Source organism: Ostrea edulis, chromosome 6, assembly GCF_947568905.1.
Source record: "Ostrea edulis chromosome 6, xbOstEdul1.1, whole genome shotgun sequence".
Classification (NCBI taxonomy): Eukaryota; Metazoa; Mollusca; class Bivalvia; order Ostreida; family Ostreidae; genus Ostrea; species Ostrea edulis.
This window is the reverse complement of record NC_079169.1, coordinates 55614259-55639820: the sequence shown is the minus strand read 5'-3', so window position 1 is coordinate 55639820 and position 25562 is coordinate 55614259. Positions and strand designations below refer to the sequence as shown.

General features: G+C 35.2%; 1 protein-coding gene across 7 annotated transcripts; it reads left to right on the top strand.

Moving 5' to 3' along the window:
* The first annotated feature begins 1228 nt into the window (after positions 1-1228).
* Positions 1229-25562, top strand: LOC125683618 (plastin-3-like). 7 transcript variants are annotated; one of them, XM_056140124.1, is made up of 15 exons: positions 1285-1333; positions 1689-1733; positions 1938-2075; positions 10202-10360; positions 11737-11906; positions 14266-14361; positions 16559-16766; positions 18911-19096; positions 20085-20162; positions 20391-20598; positions 21129-21305; positions 21437-21538; positions 21672-21781; positions 22439-22582; positions 24322-25562. In XM_056140124.1, exons 2-15 carry the CDS (start codon positions 1731-1733, stop codon positions 24490-24492), a joined length of 1950 nt encoding a protein of 649 aa, XP_055996099.1. In that variant the 5' UTR covers positions 1285-1333; positions 1689-1730; the 3' UTR covers positions 24493-25562. The 7 variants fall into 7 exon arrangements, with proteins under 7 accessions (XP_048780920.1, XP_048780918.1, XP_048780919.1 ...); XM_056140125.1 differs by lacking the exon at positions 11737-11906 and adding an exon at positions 11955-12121 and having other exon boundaries at positions 24322-24635; XM_056140126.1 differs by lacking the exon at positions 1689-1733 and adding an exon at positions 1548-1612 and having other exon boundaries at positions 1307-1333; positions 1903-2075.

The window sequence follows — 25562 nt, the reverse complement described above, 5'->3', positions numbered from 1 at the left end:
ATTGACAGGATTGCATAGTACTTTACAATGGTTTTCCTTTGATATATCATCGTCTGAATTGTAGATGTTCAAAGGGTAATATTTTTTCTTATATCTTTATACATGAAGCAGTCATATAAAAAATGTAACTCATCTTCAACAGTAGTTTTACAAAACTGACAAAAACGACATTCTTTTGGAATACATGGTTTTGAATATCTACCAGTTTCAATTTCTAAAGGGTGGGCAGATATTCTGAATTGAACATTTAAAAATAAAAGAAGGGGGTACCGGAAGTCCTGTCCACAAGCACCTGTGTCACCTTTGCGATCTGGGTTCGATTCTCGTACTCAGCAGTGCTTGTTTGTATGGTAGACGCCCACTAGGACATGTGGATTTTCTCCGGGTACTCCAGCTTCTTCGCACACTGGTCAGTGTCTTCCTCAAGCCAACAGTTGCAATACAAAGTATCTTGGTACATGTATTTGGTGGGCGCACAGCAAGCGAGAGAGAAACAAGTCGTGGAGAGAAAACGAGTTGTTTCTCTTTCCTCGGATCAGCATATTTTAACATATGCACAGGCGGATCCAGGATGTTTTGTCGGGAGAGTTCAATGACTTTTAGTAACGTCGTCCTCCGTATATCCTGTACTATTTTTAAAAGCATATATTCTCTTTGGGATATCAGTCTTAACTCTATTAAAACGAATTATCAAATTAAATGACATTTTCCGCGATATTCACTTGACAATCTTATCAAATCACGGTAGTGTAGTGTGAAAACTATATTTTTGAGGGCATTTAAATTCCTCTAAGCAGATGTGTTTCCCAGTTTTACTTTCAAAGCCCCAATTATACATGTATAACTTGACTATAAATACTCCCACACAATCTTTTTTTTTTTTTTTTTTTTTTTTTTTTTTTAATTTTAGTTCGAAATAATTTTTGTGAACACAGTCCATTATCATAGGACACATGACACAAAATGATCTTGGCATATGAATATCTCAGAGAGAGAGAGAGAGAGAGAGAGAGAGAGAGAGAGAGATTAATATTATATAATTGAATAACTTTAATGGACCGAATATACCTCAAGACAGACTAGATTAGCTTCCGACTCAAATGGCGTGACACTGTACAGCGCACTACTCCTCACCAGTACTTGATTTCTAAAATGTTGATCATCAGACCATTCAGTTTTGAAAAAATTAACAGCACGAGAGAGAGAGAGAGAGAGAGAGAGAGAGAGAGATGAGTCATTCATATCCAGCCATCGTAAGTTAAAACTCTTGAGCATCCACAGATGAGAAACAAAGACGAGCGAGTACATCATCACACTCATTCCCCTGTGTAGGGTAAGTTGATTATGCATAAAGGTTTTTGTTTCCTTGCTCATATACTGTTCGGAAATTAAATGATTATAGCTAGACAAGCAGCATATTTTGTATTATCAATGCAACGACTTTCTCCCCCTTTTATTTCTTTCATTAAATTTCATGTCCGTCTGCAATACCATGCTTTTAAAATACCTCAATGAATTTCAAATTTTATTGGGAAAATTTATTTAAGCCTAATCTCACGTTGGGGCGGATCCTGAGGGAATATTGCGTTGACATAGGCATGCTCCCTATAGAGTGAGTTCTTGTATCTACAATTGATAGCTTATATTGTAATGGTAATCGTAATTAACAACAGATCTTTTACCGTCAGGTGATTCATTCAACGTATTTTTGTCTGGGAATATTTCCTTATATGGTAATGTATTTCAATCAGGATAAAACAGTCAATAATATAAAATATTAAGATTATTACTGTTTTTCCCCACATATGATTTTTGAAAACAATTTGAAAAATATAAGCTAAGGATTTCCACATAAGGTAAAAATATTTTGAGTGTACAGAAGAGTTATTCTTCCCCTTTTAGGACCTCCCTGACTTTTCTACTTCCGTTTTGTACAGAAGTCACGTGACAGTACAGGCCCACCCTTACTCCTAAACACAGATCAGGACAGTCCTCAAACTTTCAAGATGTCTATCCGACAGACTTTAGCAATTACAGATGATCACCTCTGTGAGTTAATGGAAACCTTTAGTACGGTAAGTTGTAGTTCATTGCGGCCGATTGTCACTCGATCTCAGTGAGAGCGACCGTGACCGTTCGGAGTCCCCTTCAATGCTCTAGGCCGGTAAAAGGGGGTAGCCATATTTTTTGTTGTCATTTGTGCATGATGTCACACACAAACTTGGAAAATGATCAGCAAAACTAATGTTTACCCTACATGAAGTTTAGATTCTGAGTAAGCCCCACCATGTCCACTGAAAAATACAATAGGTTTATTTCCACAATACAGCCTACAAGGTATCGTATTTGTTCCAATTTTGGGAGGTTGTCTATTTTAATTTATGACAGTTTGTAATCCTGTAAACACAGAAACATTGGGGGGGGGGGGGGGGGGGGGGGGGGGGGGGGGGGGGGGACAAAACCTAATGCATGGTGTATGTAATGATTATAACTTGGGGGTTGATAAAGCGAGATGTCATACAAATACTTTTTTAGGTTTATAGTAACATGATAACTGTTAACTCTACTTTGTAAGTTACATAATATTCCATAACAAATAATTTGTAAAGATCTTTTAAAGGTATATCTGTGTATATGTTAACCCTGAAATATTATGCAACTTGGCATAATATTAAAGTTAACCTAGTCATTATCTATAGATATGACCAATGAGAAAATACTTGAAAACATTTCTAGCTCAATCATTGATGAAAGATGTGTAATCAAATATCATAACAACAGAATTTCGTTATTGAAGATAGGTAATTGATATTGCCTGATTATGTACAGATGTATAGATGAGTTTACCTGCCAGAAGTGATTGATGTATTTTACGACAGAAACAAGGTGTAAAGGTGACCCATACAAATGAACATGGTGACTAGTTTTTCCAGATGGTCTGCCTATAAAGCAGTACATTTAATGTACTTATTGTGCTCAATTTTATTCTTATGTTTGTATTTACAGCATGTTTTCATGTATACATGTAACACATATTTAAAGTCGTAGGGAACACACTTTAGAACTGAATATTTAAATAACTATTTACAGCATGTTTTCATGTATACATGTAACACATATTTAAAGTCGTAGGGAACACACTTTAGAACTGAATATTTAAAGTTACTATATTATGAATTTTGAATATTTTCTTTTGTAATTCAGTAGATAAACACTATTTCCCTTATTAATTTCCCCTTTCCTTTTTACTGTTGTCATTTAGTTTACTTGTCCAACAAGGAAATGACCTGCTAATCTTCTGATCTGTGAAATGTAATAAAGTTGTGTAAAGAAAAATTTGAAGTGTACGGTATCTGTTTTTTCGTAGACATCAGGAAAATATTTTGTTATTCACAAGGAAGAAAAAGTCTTAGAAACAAATGAAAATGTATTATTCAATAACAGGAACAGCAACAGTGCAGTTGTCTAGTTATTGTGCACTTGGCTGGGATGGACGTAATATTCATGCATAATTTCTGTTTAATTTTCCCTATATTTTCCTCTTACCAAGTCAAGGGTTGTTTTATTCACGCCAGATGAAAATTGTTTATCCCAAAATAGTTACAACTCTCTCAAAAAGTTACAAACTTCAATCCTGTCATAAAATCAGTGGCAAGTACATGTTAATGAATCAAGCTGAAATCTCATTTGAATATTGAACAAGTAATAAAAACAGATTTCATACTTTACTGAAACATGAGCCTCACAAATCAATATAAGTTCATCAAATAAAGTGTTGATAAATTGCTCAGACGATGGCTACTTAAGAGGTAAACATTGGTGCATACTCAGGAAAAAATTACAGTCTGACTGCAATCGAGGTTCTCCTAGTTGTAAAAGACATTGACATGAGATAGCGAGCATCATTAGGAGACCAGGTAGCTCTAGACCTTGTCAGAAAACTGGGGCGAGAAGAGCACAGTATTCCAGATGGTTTGTCAGTTTGCTTTGTGGACCATTAAAGAGTAGTATGTTTATTGAGTTTGTCATTTTAAAAGTGGCAAATTCCTATGTATAGGAGTGGACGCTAAATGTGATTTACATCTTGATTAGGTTAGGAAAGTATAAAATTCAGGTAGGAATGTGCTAGAAGGTGATAGGTTATTCAGGTGGGTTCATCGGAAGGAAACACACACCCATCATAAACATGCACTAACTCTATCGACAATTTTAAATGTAAATTTGTAGAACGTGTATCAAAGGAACATCAGCATGTCTAGATATGCCAAGTATTGAAATGTTATCAGATGTGTATTAATAGAACAAGCTGTTTTGGGTTTTTGGGTACTATAGTTGATTGTTTGAGAGGAAGGCAGATAAACGGAACCCCTAAGACAGGATACAGGAAAGTGTAGGGCCAGTGGTTTTCCGGTGACGCTGCTCGGACTAAGTAGACTGTAGTGGGAAGATTCGCTTATATATGTCAGTTGTCTTTGATAGATTGTCAAGTGTCTTAGTTGTACTTCTCATGTTGTTGGATTTTCCTCATCAGTTGTGAAACTTCCTGTTATTTTGTTAGTGGTTCAGAGTAAGCTTTGGTCATCAAGTGAACTGTATGCATTGTAGACTGAATTGACAATCAGCCATGAATTATGCATGGACTATAGTGAAGAATTGATATTAGGTGCTACGAATGAATAAAAACTTACTGAGAAGAAAAACAATTGGATGTTCAAAGAAAGAAAAGAGGCTTGATCACAAAATCAAGAAGTTACTCATTTCTAAGTGCATGATATTGAAAATAAACATTTTAATGTATGATAATCCACTGCTATTGATTTCTGAATTAGGAGGTTATGATAAGTCTTATCGTTGTATATTAGATGTTTGTATTGGAATTTTTCCACAGAGTCCCACAGAAATCTACTGTCAAAATTTTAATGTGGACTTTTATTTGTATAAAGAGCCCTGATTGAAACAGTCGGTAGTCCAGGAGATCTTTAATTCTGTGTGGAGGAGTAAGAAAGTTCTTATTTGTACAAACTTGGGGAAGAATGTGGTGAAGATGGCATTTGATCCATGTACCTAGACACTTAACGTAGGTGTGTGCAAGTTTTGATGAATAACTTGTTGGATATGATAATGTGATTGATTATCTCAGAACATATTAACTACTGGAATCCTTTTGATAAATTTGATTTTTCAAACAAACAAAAAAAGAAACAAACAAAAACCTTATCTTCATTTATTGATCCGCTCTTCTGAACCCCACCTACATTCTTTATGCATTACAATTGTGTGTGTTGGTACACCTTAAACACCCAAATACCATGATAATATGTGATGTCGAAAGTTAAACTACTATAAGATTGTAATCCTGCTCATTCATGTATTTTAAGTGTGATCAGCATATCATTTAAATATCACAGAGGAGGCGATCTTAAAGTAAAAGAGCTTATAAAAATGTCAGAATAAACACGACAGCCACAGGTAAAATAAGTCCTTTTGCATTACATTAAACGCAATTCGGTGCTGCCATCAGTCCTTAAAAGTCCCCGTCTTTATGAGGTCAAAAAGAGACACAACTATTAGGGTCATTTGCTGTATGATCCTTCCAAGCTTTTAAAATATTTTTGCTAGTAAAGTAAAGGTGTGTTGTGGCACATTAACAGTCTGATGCTATTAAAGGTATTTCAAAGTTGTCAAACTGGTTTTGATTTGTCTACTATACCAAGAAGTAGGTCACACAATGTAAGATTGCATGTGTAACCCCAATTTGTGAAGTGAGGTTTGTTGGGGATAAAACAGAGGACATATGATAATGTGTCAACATAAACATTGTAAATAAGGTATCAACTCCAGATAACTGATCTAGATCCTTATTGATTTCAATCATTAAAGTGCCAGAGCACTTGTACACGAGTGAATACAGCTGAATCTGCAGATTTAAAAGTCATGTCTGCTATCTGTTGAATATTGTGTATTCATGTTAAGGTATATAAATGAATGATCTTTAATTTGGGTATACAAAGCATATACTGAGCATGAGACTGTATCTCGGCGTTGTATGAATGGATTGGGTAATGAAGTATTTTAAAATATACTAGTATTTCCGGAAATGTCTATTTCAAAGTCTCTGCTGTCAAACAGATAGTTGCTGTCAAGGTCACATGTATGTGCTACAGTCTACAGAATCCAACCTGTATGTAAAAACGTTGAACAATGTATGCATATCTTTAGGGTTCTTGCCTTATTGAAGTTATCTGCCCTTATGAGAAATTTGATCTTCTTACAACTAGATATATTTACATTAAAATCAAGGAGAAAAATACATACAAATAAAGGAAAATATTTTCACAAGGACCATAAGCTGTGACAGGGTAGGTGTTGTTTATTTTTGGGAAAACTTATTTACCTTGCGGAACAGACCAACCCAATCTATTACAAAACTGTCAACAGTGGGGAAGACTTCTGCACTTAATCTCTCTATTCATGGAAGAATTAGCTGTGTAAATACAGAGAGAGAGAATAGCCTCAGTGTTGTCCAGTAACCAATCATTCAACATTCACAGGTGAAACTTAAGAAAGCCAACATCAAAGAATTACTAGCTTGAGACAAGGCAGCAGACGGGGGCCATTTATTTTTAACAAAATGATTGCAATCAATATAACCCCTACTATACACAAGGGAAAGTTTTTGGTCTTTGTTCAAGAAACTGGTTTCATTTTTTCCACATGTTCTTCAAGGCTGTGGCTGCATACCAGTGGTTTGATATTGCCTCAGACGTCCATAAGCAGCCATTGATATCACCCCTTTATTACTCATAAAGTCATAAAGATGTTTATCAACCTTTTTGGGTGTCATCAACATATAAACACATAGGTCTAATGCCCCAGGGGGGATTCTTTATCTTTATGAGTTGTGGTGTCTACTAATTGGTATTATGCCTATTAACATATGGTATACAGAATTGTTTAAGGCATTTATTGTACATCTGTGGCGATTATTCCTAATATAATCTTTGTGATCCTTTATTCACCTTTAATAATTTGATTTTGTGGTCAGGGAGTGTGTTGGTGAGAAGATGTGGCCAGGATTCTCTCTGCGTAATATTTGACTCATTCACAAGATGATCACAAGTGTCTTGTTACATTGTAAACAGGACTTGTGTGGAGGATATTGAACTGAGAGTTTAATTAATCCCCCTGGTTTGTAAGCACATTCTGAAGTTATTTTGATTTTAGAAATATGAACACACTCATTCTGTATCAAGAGGATTTGATTCATGTTGTCTGATGACTTGATCATTTATTCTGCCAAACGAAATCCACCTCTTCCTTTCTTTGAAATAATTTGGAACAAACTTCCATGACATGGTATATTATCAGTCATGGTATCAGTGGAGTTCTCGTGATCCTGAGGCTGGGTGTTGAGTCACCTTTCAAAAGTAATTTTTTTTCACTCTCACTGACAGATCATAGTCAGGCGTCTGTGTCTAGGTGTTCGGAGGCTGATAACAGAAATAAACTGATTCACTGGTTTCAAAGGAATGCAGAGGGGAATATTTTATTTTGGCCTTGTCTTTTGAAATAATATTTGACACCCTGGGAACAGAATAATGCAAGATATTGTAATCATGTGTTCTGAGAACACTACACTATGTTTTGCTTCCTGGGAGGAAAGAGTTTTAATGACCAACAAAGTTTACTTGTATTTGAAGATGAATTTTCCATATTTTGAACTCTAAACTTCCTTGTAATCCATGACACAATATAGTGGCGTTGTAGTATCATTGTTACCTCTGTGATCATAAAGTAAATCCATGAATTTCAACAAGTATTTGTATGCTCTAAAGATTTAAAAAGCGTGATGTATGTAAATCTAAATGTGCTGTGTGTGAGTATTGGGGCTTACATTTCCCATTTGTGAAACATTTTGTTAAAATGTTCAATTTGCTCAGATAGTTTTGAGATTTCCTGGTAAAGTTTGTGTGAATTTTCTGAAAAGTTTAAAGCATTAAGTTTTTACTAATACATGTAGTATAATTTGGCCCTTATTCTAACTGAATAGTGGAACATCTCTTACACTATGGCTTTTTGTAAAATAGTGTGTGAAACAAAAATTTTCAAAAATTTCTGTCCAGTGACCTTGAGCTTTTATATGTAATCTTGACAGCAGTAAGGTACCCTAGGGTCACAGCAGCTACTGTGCCATCCGCCATCAAGGAGAAGGTCTCGGGTCTTTCAGATATGACCTTAAAAATGGAGATCCCATGTCACGTTGGGCATTTGTATGATATACAACCCTCACTACCTTGGCTGTAAGCACCATGTATAGATCGAAGTCTGTGACACATAAAGCTGGTTACGTCTCAACAGGAGTGAAAAATTCTCAAATAGGACATAAAACATCATACAAAACAAATTAAGGCACCTAGTCGTTCCATATAGCATCCCAGAAGGTGTAATTTGAAATTAAATAGAAAATGTACTACAAAAATTAATACACAGTGAATTTAAAAATTACCCGGTACCCCTTACAATGATCTTGACATTTTATATTTATTGATCTTGGGGAGGGGGACTACAGAAACTGAGATACTTGTAATTATGATAGTGTCATTCCTGAAAATTTGATGGAAATTGGTCCAAGAACTTATAAATCTTGCACGTGAAGAATTTTAGAATTTCCCTGATAAACAATAGAACTCAAAATCTTTATGTAGAGTACCATTCCTGAAAGGTTAATTGAAATTAGTTGTGTTACAGTAGCTTGTACACAACAGGTTTTGGAATTCCAGAGACCTTGACTTTCATAGGTGACCTTGGAAGCAAGAGGAATTAAATTCAACACATGGTTTACATATATGTGTTTGCACAGCTTCTAAGGTACTAACTAATTCTAGCAAGTTAATTTTCATTAATAAGCACCTGAAAGTAGTTTAGGTTGACACATGAAGCCCATTATTTCTAGTCAGAAAACTATCAGAAATATTGACATTTTAATCAATTTTCAAGGAGAATGTATTAATACAATAAAGCTCCATTTTCATAAAATAATATTCCAAAATAGGAGTCCGATTTCTTTTTGGCACATAAGCCTATATAAAGAGTATAGTGTAATTTATTTCTTGGAAGAGCAGAAGGATGGAAAATCAAGAAATTAAATTTTTTACACATAATACCAGCTGACATTATATTGACACAATCATTTTTATAATATTGAAAAAGAATGGACATGGAAAATTTATTTTACAAATAGTAATTTGTGACACTGTACAAACTACATTATTCAAATTAATGTTTGAAAGTGATTGTCGTATTACTAGTATATATACATTAGAAACTTGATTTATGTAATGTTATGGAAGGATAACATTTTGCAGTGGTAAATATTGTACATGTACAGTCTTGTGTTATTGGTCACTGGTCCTGGTAGCTGAGTGGTAGAGTGTTTGCTTTATGACCAGAAGGTCATGAGTTTGAGTCCCGTTTCTGCCATGGTTATGCAAATTAGCCAAGTAGTTAACATAGCTGGTGATTGCTCAGCATTTAGAAGTGAAAATCACAAGTCTTTCTGATATGACCTTAAAAACAGAGGTCCTGTGCCGCGATGGGCGTACGTTAGAAAACTCTCACTGCTGCACTGCTTAGCTGGCCCAAGGCACTAAGCATAGGTTAAAATCTGTGGTGGTACTTCACCTACAACTTGTGACAGTCAGGCAGATGTCTTTATATGAGTGAAAATTTTTCAAATGGACATAAAATGAAGAGATAAATGTTTTTGGCCATCTTCACTAAATAAAGGTTACAATCCGCTTCTCTCCTCACGTTGTTTATTGTAGTAGCCAATTATTGACAAGAATGAGCTTGACCATATCCAACTGTAGCAAATTTGAAATTAATACGGTAAATGTCACTAGTCTTTCATAGTCAGTTCACCAAGCTTGAAGACTTTACCTTGTATAGTTCAAAGGTTATGACTCAAGTTTTAAAGCTGAGGAAAGCTTAATTAAGTGACAGATTCACAGACCGAAACAATATAGACACCCACACCCACATCCTAGTCATAGGAAAATGAATTTAGTGTCTGACCGTGTGTCTTATAGTATTGTTTGACTATCAGAACAGTACAATGATTATATATATATTTATGTATGGATACAGTCTAGATTGGCAGAGCTGTAATTCTGTAGTTTACATTTCTTTGTTGATTTTGCAGATTGACCAAGATGGCAGTGGCAGTATAGATGTATCAGAACTTCAACATGCCCTGGAACTCTGTGGGATCAAAATCCCAAACTATCAGGTCCGGGATCTTATTGCCAAATACGATACAAAAGTCAGGGATAACAAAATCGACATTGAGGAATTCAAACAGGTCTGTTATATATACTTAAAGGTAATCTGTATGTCTGAAAAAACAAACATGCATCTTGTGGACTTTGTAATGCCTTCTGTTTTACTTGATGACGATTGCATTCAGAGTGTAGTGGGTCTGTCCTGTATATGTACCCCTCTAGGCCAGTCTGTGGTGATTTGATAACTTGAGAGATTAGACGTGTTTGTTATCTCCTGTCATCACATGCATTTTGTACAGGGTTTTAAATTGACTTAAATGTATTTTTCCGAGACATTTTGAATTTTTTTAAACGCATTTAACTGGAAAGGAACATTGCTATTGACATAACAGCTTGCACCTTTTATCGTAACAATAAATTGATACATACATACACAGTCACTTTTGACAATTACACTAAAATGTGTTATTCAAAATCCCAGACCAGAAAGAATTCAGACTATATAACTATTTTGCTGACATAACTAGCCTTACGAACGATTATCATGCTGAAAGAAAACACAAAATTGTTCGTGACTAGAGATTCTTGATATATGGCTCGAACTCCGATATTGCAAAGTTCTTTATCTCTTGAAATGAAATCACAATCCCCATTTTTTTTGGTATATAGCCAAGCAAATTTACTATCGATCTCTTGAAGTAAAATTTGGGTGCTGTAAAACATAGTTCATTGTTTTTGCATTCTTGATCTCTCAAAGTTATGGTAGCGTATACACCATCATTCAAGCATATAATCGTATCCACATGGACCTTACCTGAGTAACTGTGAGTGCTAGGGGCCAGCTTGGCCGTATGAATTAGGTGTTTAAATAGGCGATACTCCACCAGTGTTTCTTTTTGCGGTGGAAATAAATTGATTAATTGGTCAGTTTTAATTCTACATCTGTACCCGTTTTCGTTTTATGTAATCTGACTATAAATAAAGTTTATGATTTGTTTGGACTTGTCAATGAGACTGTTATAATTTTGAGAATGAAACGTTATTTATAAGAATTTGTGTTTTGTGTAAAATGACAGGAAATTGTGACAATCGTGCTCAGTGTAGATCTTGACTGTGAAACATTGTTATTTGTGACAAATTTTATTTTGTAAATAATTATGTACATGTGAGCACTTTTTCATCAAAATATGACTCTGGGAAAATCCAAATATTTATTATTTTCTAAAAATGACATGTATAAGAAATTGTATATTCACCCTTCATCAAAATTCATCAGTCTGTTTTAAAAAAAAATTGAAGTTGATTTTAGAGGGCCAAACAAATGGTGTAAACATCTTTTTACAGCAATTTTTTTGTTTTGTGCATTGTTGCATGACATCGTGTTTGCATTGTGTTTGTTTGACTTCTTTGCATCAGTAACATTATGACATTTCTTGATGTATTGCTATGACAACAGATGTATGCCGACTTGAGAGAGGAAATGGATATAGGGATAACATTTAAAAAGCAAGTACAAACTCGTAAAGATGTGGAGACAATGGGAGGAAGTTCACAGGCTTCTGTTGAGGGCACCACCCACACCGTTCGAAACGAGGAACAAAAAGCCTTTGCGGACTGGATCAACAGGTATGGTGCCATGACTATTGTGTAATAATCGGCAACCACTTTTTGCAGATCTATGCAGACCTGAAGAGCAGTGATCAAAGTATTCACTGGAAAACTGTGATCAGATCAAAGAAAAATGTTGAATCTCTTGGGGGACTATCACAAGCTTCAGTAGAGGGTACAACACATAGTGTCAAAAAGGAAGATGAAATAGCATTTGCTGATTGGATTAATAGGTAGCACACCAGAGTGCTAGTGTGTGCTGTGCTTTACAACATGTATATGGGTTCATGTGTGACAAATAACCAGTTTGCTATCTTGGAAATATCCCGTCAATTTTTTCATTGTTGAAGTGCACCTTTGGAGTTGTTTTTTCTCACTGTGTGATATTACGAAGGACTAACAAGTGAATGTCATTGTTTTTGGGGTTGCCTGTAAAGTTGGATGAACTCGAGAGATAGTCTAACTTTTGTAAATCGTAACAAATTCCTTTAACAGTGTCAAGATACATAATGCACGAAGATGTAAAGCTGGATAACACTGATAAAGTATATATACTGAGGTAAAATGTCTCACGTAAAGTACATCGAGATCGATCATGTGTTATATTTTGAAAAACGAATGTATGAAAAAAAAAAAAAAAAGAACCAGTGTTATTCCTGCTTCAATTTACTTTTGCTTAAAAGCATATGTAGTAAATTTCATGCATTTCATTCAAACTCAAATGTCGATCAGGTTTGGAAATTACAGGTTGTACAAAGCATTCAGCAAGGTTCTCTGTTTCTGTGAAGACGGGATGACAACTGTTACAAGCCAATATGGAGGTGTGCTTATATACTAAGCAGGGCTTAAAGTCTTGAAATTCGCTGGATGGAAATGATCATAGTGTTTTGTAGCATGCTTACATAAAAGATAAAATCATTAAACCATTTACGAATAAGTAAGATAATTCACTGTACTGAATTCACAACAATGCCCAAATCAAAGTTAGTAGAATAAACATCCTCAGGCAATACACTTTTGTAATGCCCCCTTAGAGTTAGTAGAATAGGCACCCTCAGGCAACACACTTTTGTAATGCCCCATTAAAGTTAGTAGAATAAACACCCTCAGGCCACACACTTTTGTAATGCCCCCTTAAAGTTAGTAGAATAGGCGCCCTCAGGCCACACACTTTTGTAATGCCCCCTTAAAGTTAGTAGAATAAACACCCTCAGGCAACACACTTCTGTAATGCCCCTTTAAAGTTAGTAGAATAAACACCCTCAGGCAACACACTTTTGTAATGCCCCATTAAAGTTAGTAGAATAAACACCCTCAGGCCACACACTTTTGTAATGCCCCCTTAAAGTTAGTAGAATAAACACCCTCAGGCCACACACTTTTGTAATGCCCCCTTAAAGTTAGTAGAATAAACACCCTCAGGCAACACACTTCTGTAATGCCCCCTTAAAGTTAGTAGAATAGGCACCCTCAGGCAACACACTTTTGTAATGCCCCATTAAAGTTAGTAGAATAAACACCCTCAGGCCACACACTTTTGTAATGCCCCCTTAAAGTTAGTAGAATAGGCACCCTCAGCCACACACTTTTGTAATGCCCCATTAAAGTTATTAGAATACGCACCCTCAGGCCACACACTTTTGTAATGCCCCATTAAAGTTAGTAGAATACGCACCCGCAGGCAACACACTTTTGTAATGCCCCTTTAAAGTTAGTAGAATAAACACCCTCAGGCCACACACTTTTGTAATGCCCCCTTAAAGTTAGTAGAATAAGCACCCGCAGGCCACACACTTTTGTAATGCCCCCTTAAACTGTGACATGTCTTCATTTTGTTAGCTGTGATTCATTTGTTGATATATATGCATTTTAATGGAAATGAACTGATGATTTTATTCCTAAGGAAGTATTTGGCCTTTTAACTGTCCTGTAATGAACATAAAATAGTAAGTGCATTAAAGAGGCATTCATATTTTGACTGACAATGTAGAAATTACTGTTATAATTTATGTTCATTGATTTGTAAAGCTTATGAGGTTTGGTATTTCTAATGGCTAGAAATTGTAGATATTAGAGAATTTTACAAATAATATTTCTTGTCAGACTTGTTTACAATACAGAGTGCAAGTAACTCGGAGACCAAAAAAAAAAAAAAAATTCCAATTTGCTACAGCATAAAAAATTTTGCTTGATAGATACTGTTATGTTTCAAATGTATCAAAATGCTTCATATTTTTACATCCTTTCCTTTTGTTGTTAAGTTTGTTTTGTAAGTTTTAGTTCTGTGGAAATAAATAGCAAGCAGTTATATTTTTGTCACTAGAACCTTCTACATATGTCATGTAAAATTCTCATGCCTGCTTCTATTTGTTGACAGGGCTTTAGCTGATGACCCAGACTGTGCCAAATACCTCCCTCTGTCATCAATGGGTGAGGACTTGTACAAGAACACTCAGGACGGTATCCTCTTATGGTGAGTATCAATGATTGTTAAAAAAAACCTCAGGATGGTGTCCTCTCATGGTGAGGACGGTATCCTCTTGTGGTGAGTATCAATGATTAAGAAAAAAACAACAACTTAGGATGGTATCCTCTCATGGTGAGTATCAATGATTGTTAGATGGACAACATTCACCAGAATTTCCTTGGCCATAAGAATTCTTTACAACTTGAAGCATGCCTTCTAAATATGGCTAATATCAACATCATTACAAAGGAAGTGAATAGAGGCCTATCAGCAATATTGTATGAGTAAAAATCTATCCCAATCTATACTGTGTGCAGGGCTCGAAATTAACATATGCCTGTCAGACTGTGACTGGTTAAAAGTCTGGCGGACTGACTGACATTTGTTTTAGTCAGTCCGATGGGACTGGTTAATTTTCTAAAGCATCATTTTGGAAAATATAAAGTTTATGAAATTTTATTTACACATTTGGCATGCTTCGATCTGTAAATATATGAAGACGTAATATATAAATCCCACATTTAATTGAACATTGAAATATTGTCCGAGGCATATCGAGTTAAATTTCATTTTAATAACATTAACGAAATATGTTTAATTATTTCTGGAAAACTCTGTTGGACTGGTAAATTTTTCTGCGGACTGGTTGAAATTATACCGTATCAGTCCGGCTGGACTGGTGACATAAAAAGTTAGCTTCAAGCCCTGGTGTGAGGATGTATAACGCTGTCCAATAATCATTGTATGATAGTAAAAATCTATCCCAATCTACACTGTGTGAGGATGTATAATGCTGTCCAATAATCATTGTATAAGAGTAAAAATCTATCCCAATCTACACTGTGTGAGGATGTATAATGGTGTCCAATAATCATTGTATGAGAGTAAAAATCTATCCCAATCTACACTGTGTGAGGATGTATAATGCTGTCCAATAATCATTGTATGAGAGCAAAAATCTATCCCAATCTACACTGTGTGAGGCTGTATAATGCTGTCCAATAATCATTGTATGAGAGTAAAAATCTATCCCAATCTACACTGTGTGAGGATGTATAATGCTGTCCAATAATCATTGTATGAGAGTAAAAATCTATCCCGCAATCTATACTGTGTGAGGATGTATAATGCTGTCCAATAATCATTGTATGAGAGTAAAAATCTATCCCAATCTATACTGTGTAAGGATGTATAATGCTGTCCAATAATCATTGCTAATTAGATGCCCTTGCCAACTGAATTCCAGAATATGCCCCTCTAGGAAAAATGAATTGCATTGATTTTTGTTCTAATTGAGATGTATGAATTCAGGGATTTTATTTTTTAAAACAATTTGTACTCTTTTTGAACTGTGCATTATAGTGCATGCTATTTATTAAAATTTGATTTGAAGAAATATTAAATACACTGTTTCTTTGGTACAGTTTTTCCAGGTTTCATCAAGTATGTAGTGTATAAGATGTGCAAAAATCATTGTGTTTTATGGTCTTTTCATTTAGCATAGAAGCACATCTATATGGCTAATGACCTGTGCAATCTATAGTGAAAAAAGGGTGCATGGTTTGCAATTTTCTGATTAAGTAGAGACATGTCAAAAAATTAGCATATACCGACTAATTACGGTTGTCTCGGCTCTAGATAATCATACATCAGTGGATTATGTAACACTGTCAAGTGCACTTCACAACGGTCAGGCAACCAAGTGTGCTTATAAAATAGAAATTGTATTTCCCTGTGTCTGCCCATGTGTTACCCCAACACTTGTACAATCAGCTGTTTAGGAATTGATTAGGCTATTGACACTCATCCATAGACAACTGTAAGCTGAGTCTGAATCTATTGGTCGGGGTTAGGATTCACAAAAGCTGGGGTCACTCTGTATTACATCTGGGTCGGCAACATTTGGTAAATTTAGAATATAGCATTATGGGTTTTTTTTTTGTTGGTAATATTACTGAATGGGAATTAAAGAAAACAAAGCATTACCACCATGTTTTGATAATGAAAAACAACGTTGGTATATAAAATTGGTATGAATAAATTGCTCTATGGAGCATATTTCAGATTTACACCTTGAATTATAAATGACATAATGTAAATGATAGATAATAGTGGAAAACACACTGCATGTCATATTGTGTGAAGTTATGTAAAAATATAAAAAGCCAGATACGGGTTTTATTTTTATTTTTTTGTGTTACAGTAAACTTATTAACAAGTCTGTACCAGACACCATTGATGAACGTGCCATCAACAAAACAAACCTCAGCATTTATCGCAGAGCAGAAAACCACAACTTGGCCCTGATGTCTGCCCAGTCTATTGGCTGTAACATCGTCAACATTGGTGATGATGATCTAGAGAAGTGCAAACCTCATCTCGTCCTTGGTCTGCTATGGCAGGTTATTAGGGTAAGCATCCAATCCACTTTTAAAGTTGTTTAGGACTATAGGCCTTTCCGAAAACGTGAGTTATCTCTCTTTGTATTCTTACATTTAGTGTGAATACGACAACTTCCGGGTAGTAACACAGTCAGACTGCGCATATATTATATATATAGTTATATTAGTATGGGCGCTGTTCAAAATCGAGAACAGTTGAAATCATTTGTACGAGAGAGTAAGAAAATGTTAATGGAAAAAAAAAGAAGAATCGAGTCGGGAGTGATTTTCGGGGGGAGGGGGGATTTTAAAAATTAAATTGGAAATCACCCAGACATTCATTTGTTTACATATGTCTCCAATAACGACTGACATAATTATTTTGTAGGCAATTTTTTTTTTATTATAGATATTTAAAACGTCGAGTGTTTGTGGTGAGAAGATCTTGCATACATGTAAAATGCCCCCCCCCCCCCCCCCCCCCCCCCCTCTTTTCAAAATAAAAAAATCAATTAAATTAGGAAATCAACGCTTTCATTGTTTTATCAGGGCTAAATTTATTCCACCACCACCAATCGACTCTTTCAAAAATAAACCAGATTGCAATCATTGGGTAACTTTCTCCAAAGTACCTGGACGTGCAAATCATTTTGTACACTGCAGCATGAAGCTAGGATTGTTAATATCAACTGATATGTTTAAAATGCAGTAAAATAGGTAACTAAATAATATTTTTTATTAATTTTGTTGAATATTGCTAGACTGATATAAATTATTTTTCAAAGACCTGTGTGATCCGGAAGGGGGGGGGGTATTCTCAAATGTACTCTCTGGGGGATAGGTAAGTTTACCCCCCCCCCCCCCCCCCCCCCCCTAATACAATGCTTTTGACATCTCTGTATCTTCCCTCTTTTATTCGTTTTAGCCCCCTTGAAATCTACTTGATTATGTATAGGCACGTATCGTGTCATAAAAGAAATTGCAATGACAGATTTAGACACCCCCTTTAGCCACAAATTTACAAAATAATTTGAGTAAAACTCCAAATATTTAACTCAAAATGGCTGTATTTACAGGTACATACTCTTGCCGACTATAAATTCAGGGTGTTCAATTATACGTTATTTTATTTTCAAAGCATTGCATGTCTAAATGTCAGTTTAAAGATGGTTTGTGACGACGAATTTCTTTATGGTTATACTTGTATTTGAAACTGTATAAAATTTGTGGGCAGACAGCTGGAAATCTGTCAGTGGCCTCTGTTTCATTTACAAGTAGGCCTACAGGCTGGGTTAAATTTTACTCACCAATCGAAGGAGATGAACATTTTCAGAATCCAGATGTGTCAGTCCGACATACCTAGACGTACATCGTGGCAGAACTTTCATCACTGAATGTACATGTACTACATTGATATTGAACAAGTAACTTCTGATATTTTATTATAAATCTGACTGTATTAAAACACGGGCTAAAGATCCTGAGGAAATGTATGCAATATATGATATATACTAATTTCAGTTATAAAACACGTGAAATCCTGGAAAATGGGGAGGGGGGTTTAGTTAGAATAATCTTACTGCGTCTCGGGACAGGCCCGTCGTAGGAAATTACATCAGTTTAACGATAGAACATCCTATCGGAGAGGGGGGGGGGGTGTCCTCCTCTACTTACAACATTAATTTTCTATTATCTTTACAGGCGAAGTTGGTTATTTTCACGTGTATGAAGTAAACCTATGCATTGAGATCTTTTATTAACGTTAACATATTTGTTGGCGTGATTGCTGTAAAATTATACAGCAATATATATGCGGCCTTCTGCACTGTTGATAATGACGCTTCTCGAATATACTACCCGGAAGTCTTAACCTACTGTTACGCAAGCGTACTACGTTCCGGATCAAGGAAAGATAACTCATGTTTTCGGATTGGCCTATAAGAAAATTATCAGTGTGATTGATACATGTAGTAAATCAGGACACGCCTCATAAATGGAGTAGGGACAGCTGTCAACCTTTTGGAGTTAGTTGTGCTTGTCCTAGACAGTTTATGTTTACTACCTCAAATACATGAACGGAAAACCGATTTTCATCTTTGATTACGCTTCAAAGTCATGAAGTACAGATGCATGGGCTTGTGTATGTCAAACTGAAGTTTTCCTTGTATTTGTAGATCGGTCTGTTGAGTGATATCAACTTGGCTAACCACCCTGGTCTGATCAACCTTCTAGAGGAGGGAGAATCCCCTGAGGACCTGAAGAAACTGTCTCCAGAGCAGATCCTGATTCGCTGGGTCAACTACCACCTCAGAAATGCTGGAGTTGACCGCAGAATTAGGAATTTCCAAGAAGACATTAAGGTAATGCTCAAGAGTAGTTGAAGGAAACAGTTATATATACGAGGGTTGTCCCAAAAAGTCGTAGACAATGTTAATAATTTTCGAAATACGTATCAGATCCAAAAGATTTTTTACATGAGAAAACTTTTACTTATTCTAAACAAAGATATAAAATTTGAAATAAGTAATAAAAGAGATAAATGGGATGTTGCTATATATCTGCATTGTTGGAGCACGTACAAAAATAAGTAGATATTTTCTTTGTACCACTGATTTAGATGAAAACAAATAGTTTCATATTAGATATATCGGATTCAAATTTATATCGATGGAATCGGTTAACTTTTTCGCGTAATATACTGGTTTTATAACTGCAGGACGTCATAACCGGCAAAGAAGTGATGTAATTTATAAACGTACCCGTAATGAAATTTGCGCGATATGACGTCAATGCCAACGCCATTCTTGGCGCACGAGAAAATATTATGTAGGCCATTGTTTGACCCCCCACTCAAAGAAACACGAGATGGAAAGCACATCAGATCACCAGAATTTTAGTGAGGCATTAGTGTTTAAATGGCACAAGATATTTGTGAAGGGAATGACATAAGAACTGAAAATAGGAAGGCCATAAAAAGGAAAATAAAAACTGCGATATCCTGAAAGTAAATAATGTCATGTAGTGGACGAAGATGAAGTTTGTGCGCCGACAGCTATGATCATATATTTTTTATTTGCGTTCTACGTCATTAAGAAAAAAGATATTATAATATGAAACTTTGTAAACAAAACTCCAAAATGATGCTTTTAAATTACAAAAGAAAATTAATATTTTTTTCTAACGAATAAACGAGTTATTAACATTGTCTATGACTTGAAGTGTATTACGATTACAGTAATTGTTTTTCAGCAGGATGTGAGGAGTTATCACAGAAATTGAGATACTACTCTGTGCTTCTGCATTGTACAGTTTGTAATTGTTTTTTATTTGAACCTGCCGTCTTTTCAGGATTCAGAAGCTTACTGTTACTTACTGGAGCAAATCGCACCTAGAGAAAATAACGTTATGGCTGGTCCCCCTATGTCTGTAAGTATCAAAACACACAAACTATGTGTATCAGTATCATTTACGCAATGTAGCTAGACTGTGTCAAAACAACACAATTTTCCGATTCATTACTACAGCATGTATCTATATCATACATTTAATACACCCTGTAACTGGACTTGCTGAAAGATAAAGTTAGAGAAATTTCACACTGTAATGAAGGAAGGAACTAAACCAGAGTAAAAAGAAGCCCCATGTATTTTTTAGGAACATGATTTGGAAAATAGAGCCGAGTTAATGTTACAAGAAGCTGACAAGATTGGCTGTCGCAGTTTCGTCTCACCTAAAGATGTTACTAGTGGTAACTACAAGTTGAACATGGCCTTTGTGGCTAACCTGTTTAACCAGTACCCTGCCCTTGAACCACCAGAGGATATGGAGATGGATGTTGTTGAAGAAACCAGAGAGGAAAAAAGTAAGATATCTTCCTGAAAGTCTTAGTTTGGATGCATTGCTCAAAGACATTCATACCTTTGGAGATTATACTCGGCATACAAGATTATCGCAATGATGTCTCGGATATTATTGATATTATTTCCACTGTAGTTATACTCTGTGTATGCTTGTTTCAATGTATAATTTAGATTTGATGCAATCTGATTTTATGCATAATTTTATGCAATCATAATTTAGCACTTCTTTTATGTGCGATCATGGATAAATAGAGATTTATATATTTTTGCGCAACTATGAATTAAGGTTATTGCATTGCTATACTGCTAAAAATGAATATGAATCCTGTGAAAATAAGTACCCACACACTTCACAGTAGTTAGAAAATCAATGTACTTCACAATCTATGTTTGAGATATCAAAGTCCAACCTCATTGTAATTTTATTACTCAGCATTTTCCTATACAATGTCACTAAAAAAATTAATTCATTTGACCATCTAATGAATTTTTGATTGGAAGTTTTATATGACTGTTCTTTGATTTTTTTCAGCATACAGAAACTGGATGAACAGTTTAGGAGTCCAGCCCTATGTACATTACCTTTACTCTGACCTACAGGACGGTCTTGTCTATTTCAAATTATATGACATTGTCAGGCCAGGGGTCGTGAACTGGAAGAGAGTTATCCAGAAGTTCAACAAATTAAGGATGAACTTTGAGAAAATAGGTACAAATGCATTTCTTTGCTTTTTTTAATGAAATATTGTAAAGTGAGTGTTTTTTAAAATGCATATACTGTTGTGATATTCTTTATGAATTAAAGGAATTCAGAATAACAAAATTATTTTTCATTTGTAGAAAATTGTAACTATGTAGTAGAACTTGGAAAAGAATGTAAATTTTCCTTGGTTGGCATCAGCGGATCAGATATTAACGAAGGCAACACCACCCTGACATTGGGTATGTACAGTACTTTATTATTATACTTATAAAATATTACACTACGACTTTCTTGAATTAATGAAAAATTTGTTTTGAAAGCTAATCTGCAAGTGTAACATTGCTAACTTTGGAAATGGTTCAAACATTGCAGGTCTTGTTTGGCAGCTTATGAGGGCTTATACGCTGAGCATTCTCCGACAGCTGGCTGGAGGCGATTCTCTCATTAATGATGCAGCCATCATTGCATGGGCCAATGCAAAGGTGACAATGCCATCTTGGTGGTATATTCTATTGGTCTCTACAATGTGCCAAAGCCCTGTATGGGACCTCTAAAATACATGTATATGCAATGCAGCCCCTTTGAATTTCACTGTACAAACCCATCTTTCAACTTTGGGGAGAGGGGAGGTGATTACACTTAAACTGTGTATCATGATACTGTTAAACTCCTCATCGCAAGCAACTCTGACACCAATTTTACCAATAGGTAGATAGGAAGAAAAATATATATTTTTTGTATTTTGGGTAAAAAGTATGTTTAATACACTCAATGAGCAAATCACTTTTCCTTAAGTACATATATATGATCTAGTGTACATCTAGACTTGAGTCAACTCATACAAGAAAAAGAAATTAGGAAGAAGCTTTATACTGTGGAAATAAAAAAAGCAATGTTCATGCAAGGAATACAGGAAGTGGAGTAGCTGCCAAATCTCTGGTGGAGAGGGAAATTTTCTGGGTCCATAAAAAATTGGAAAGACACTAAATTTTAATTTAGGCCTTGTTGCACAGAATTCTTAAAATCCTGCAAAAATCATGTGCCATAGCATTTTAGTATTTTCATATTTCAGACAATTGTCTGCCTCAAAATTTTTATATTATGTGACATTAGAATGACACAGTCAATTTGTTTTTCAGCTGAAGGAAGGCGGCAAAAAGAGCAGCTTTTCCAGCTTTAATGATTCCACCCTTTCCGACGGCAGAACAATAATTGACCTGATTGATTGCATCAGACGAGGGATGATCAATTACGACCTTGTTAAGGATGGCAGCGGAGAAGAGGCAAGCTATATGATTGTTTAAATCTTCCAGCAAACCAGATTTATACAAGTTTTAAAATTTGCATGTGGTATAAATCAATTTAAAACAAGTACCTGTTTGAAGGAACAATGAATTACTTCCTGGCTTTTGTTAAGAGATAAATTTGTATCAGGTATACGCATCCGTGTGGGTAGATTCCCTATTTCACACATTCCTACATCAAATGTGTCTGAAAATAAAGTCAAGATCAAAGAAGTGAATTTTCCTTGTATCATGGCTGTATGTGCTCGTCTATCTGGGAGTTACGTTTCTGATAGTACATTTTTCAATCTAGTTAGTTTGACAATGATTTCTGATAATTCATTCTGGTACTATTAGTTACACAGTTAGTGACCTGATACGGAAAAATACATGGTGTGTGCTGCAATTTCACAAATGAATTTTTTTTAGGAAACTCAAAAATTTATTTTCGTATAAAAATGGTAAAAAGAAAAAGTTTGATGCCCAATGGAATCGATGGAACCTTCTGTTTTCTTAGCTTCTCTCTCTTCCTCTTTTTCTTTCTCTCTCAAATCCCACATACCTTCAGCTCATATGCTTTGTTTCTTTTTTGTTCTTTTGGGGGTTTTTTTCTCTGGATATTATTAGTTACACAGTTAGTTAGTGACCTGATACGGAAAAATACATGGTGTGGAAAAAAAAACCCGTATCGGGCGAGGCGAAGCCTCGCCCGATACGGGTTTTCTTTTCACACCATGTATTTTTCCGTATCAGGTCACTAACTAACTGTGTAACGAATTTATCACGTCGAAGACCTCTAACTGGATATGTGGGGGGTCTATATCATACAACTTAGTCAAATGTCTTTCCTTTTGACACGGCTGCAAGTCGAACCCGACGATAAATAAAATTACTCGCCCAATACGGAGTTTACTCGCATGATACGGTTTTTTTCACGGCGTCATGTGACCAAGATCTGACCAATTAGATTTCAACAATTTTGTCTGAGGCGTGATAAAATAATGTACATGTATATCTGATGTACCGATATGTGCACAAAAATAAAACCTTCTGTTTTCTTAACTTCTCTCTCTTCCTCTTTTTCTTTCTCAAATCCCACATACCTTCAGCTCATATGCTTTGTTTCTTTTTTGTTCTTTTGGGGGTTTTTTTCTCTGGATATAATATTAATGTATATCTGATGTACCGGTATGTGCACAAAAATAAAAAAGAAAAAAGAAAAATACATGGTGTGAAAAGAAAACCTGTTTCTGATGGTACATTTTTCAATCTAGTTAGTTTGACAATGATTTCTGATAATTCATTTTGGTACTATTAGTTACACAGTTAGTTAGTGACCTGATACAGAAAAATACATGGTGTGAAAAGAAAACCCATATCGGGCGAGGCGAAGCCCGATGCAGGTTTTCTTTTCACATGTATTTTTTCGTATCAGTCACTATCTATCTGAGTAACGAATTTATCACGTCGAAGACCTCTAACTGTATATGTGGGGGTCTATATCATACAACTTATCACTTTGCCAATTTTGTCACGGCTGCAAGTCGAACCCGACAATAAATTACTCATTCAATACGGATTTTTATCGCATGATACGGTTTTTTCACGGCATCAAGTGACCAAGATCTGACCAATTGGATTTCAACAATTTTGTCTGAAGCGTGATGAAAAAACATGCATATTTATTTTTGAGGTACAGAAAACACACAAGTTTTTATGCAACCACTTTTTCTTTACAGGACAAGATGTCTAATGCTAAATATGCTATTTCCATGGCCAGGAAGGCTGGGGCTAAGGTGTATGCTCTTCCAGAGGACATTGTTGATGTTAAACAAAAAATGATTATGACCATTTTTGCCTGCCTAATGGCAAGAGACATGAGGAGCCAACAGAACGGTGAAACGTCGTAGAAAACACTCCATCATCGGCTTGCATTTTATGTTTGCGCAAGATTTGTCAAAAGCTGCTTCATATTTTTCTTCTCAATTCATTAGATTCCAGAAAAACAATATATATGTGGAACTGCTAGAGTGGTTTAGATTGGTAAATTTTTCCTACAGTGTAGGAGGAAATGAATCACGGAAAATTTGTGCAGTATTACATTTGCAAGTAATAACTCCTTTGTATTCTGTTATTTATTAAAGTGTTAATTTTTTAATTTCCTGCAATAATTAAACCTATGCTGATGTGTTTGGTTCTCACGGTACATATGTATGATACATCTATCCCAGGGAGTCAAAAAGAGGACCAAACTATTTACTATGCAAAGGGACCAGTCATATTCATTTTGAAAATTATTGTACAAATGCTTACATTAATGTTTCAAATTTTTTTTCTTCTTCAAATTTTGGAACAGATGCCTTTTTAATTCAAATATCTGTTTCCTATTTATTTTATGAACAATATTAAGTGTACACAATGTATGTTTTCACCCTATTATCTGTGATTTTTTTATTGAACTATCATGACATTAAGCAATCATCAAAACCTAAAGTGATGCTTACACCTGTCTCTGTTGTGTAGGTATATACCCGTAGAGTTAGTCACAGTATAGATCTGAAGATGGTGGATAGTGTAGCAGGGGAACAAAAGAGAGTTGCAGGATTTTTAGCTTCTAGATTACATTCCAATATTGGAGACTTGGAAATGTCGCTCATTTTGTTCAGTATAGTAAATCCCTTTTTGTTGTTAGAAGTTTTTTGTCAGGACACCTGTTATAAAAACAACTTTTCCAACGGGTGGCATGCCACTATGCATGGTATGAAAAAAGAAGTCGGAAACTGTCTTCATTTATATCATTCATTATGAACGATCAACAAAGGTTTATTTTTTATCTTGTATTAAAATACTGTTATTTACATTATGCTTGAATGAATAAAAGGCTGAAAAATATAACATTTATACATTCTAGATTTATTAATAAAATAAATTTGAAAAAATATGTAGATTTGTTGTTACAGTACCACAAACTATACAAAAA

Coding starts and splice junctions, on each gene's coding strand:
- LOC125683618 (XM_056140124.1), top strand. Junction 20,163..20,390: donor TGGCTGGTCCCCCTATGTCT/GTAAGTATCAAA, acceptor TGTATTTTTTAG/GAACATGATTTGGAAAATAG. Junction 22,583..24,321: donor AGGATGGCAGCGGAGAAGAG/GCAAGCTATATG, acceptor TTTTCTTTACAG/GACAAGATGTCTAATGCTAA.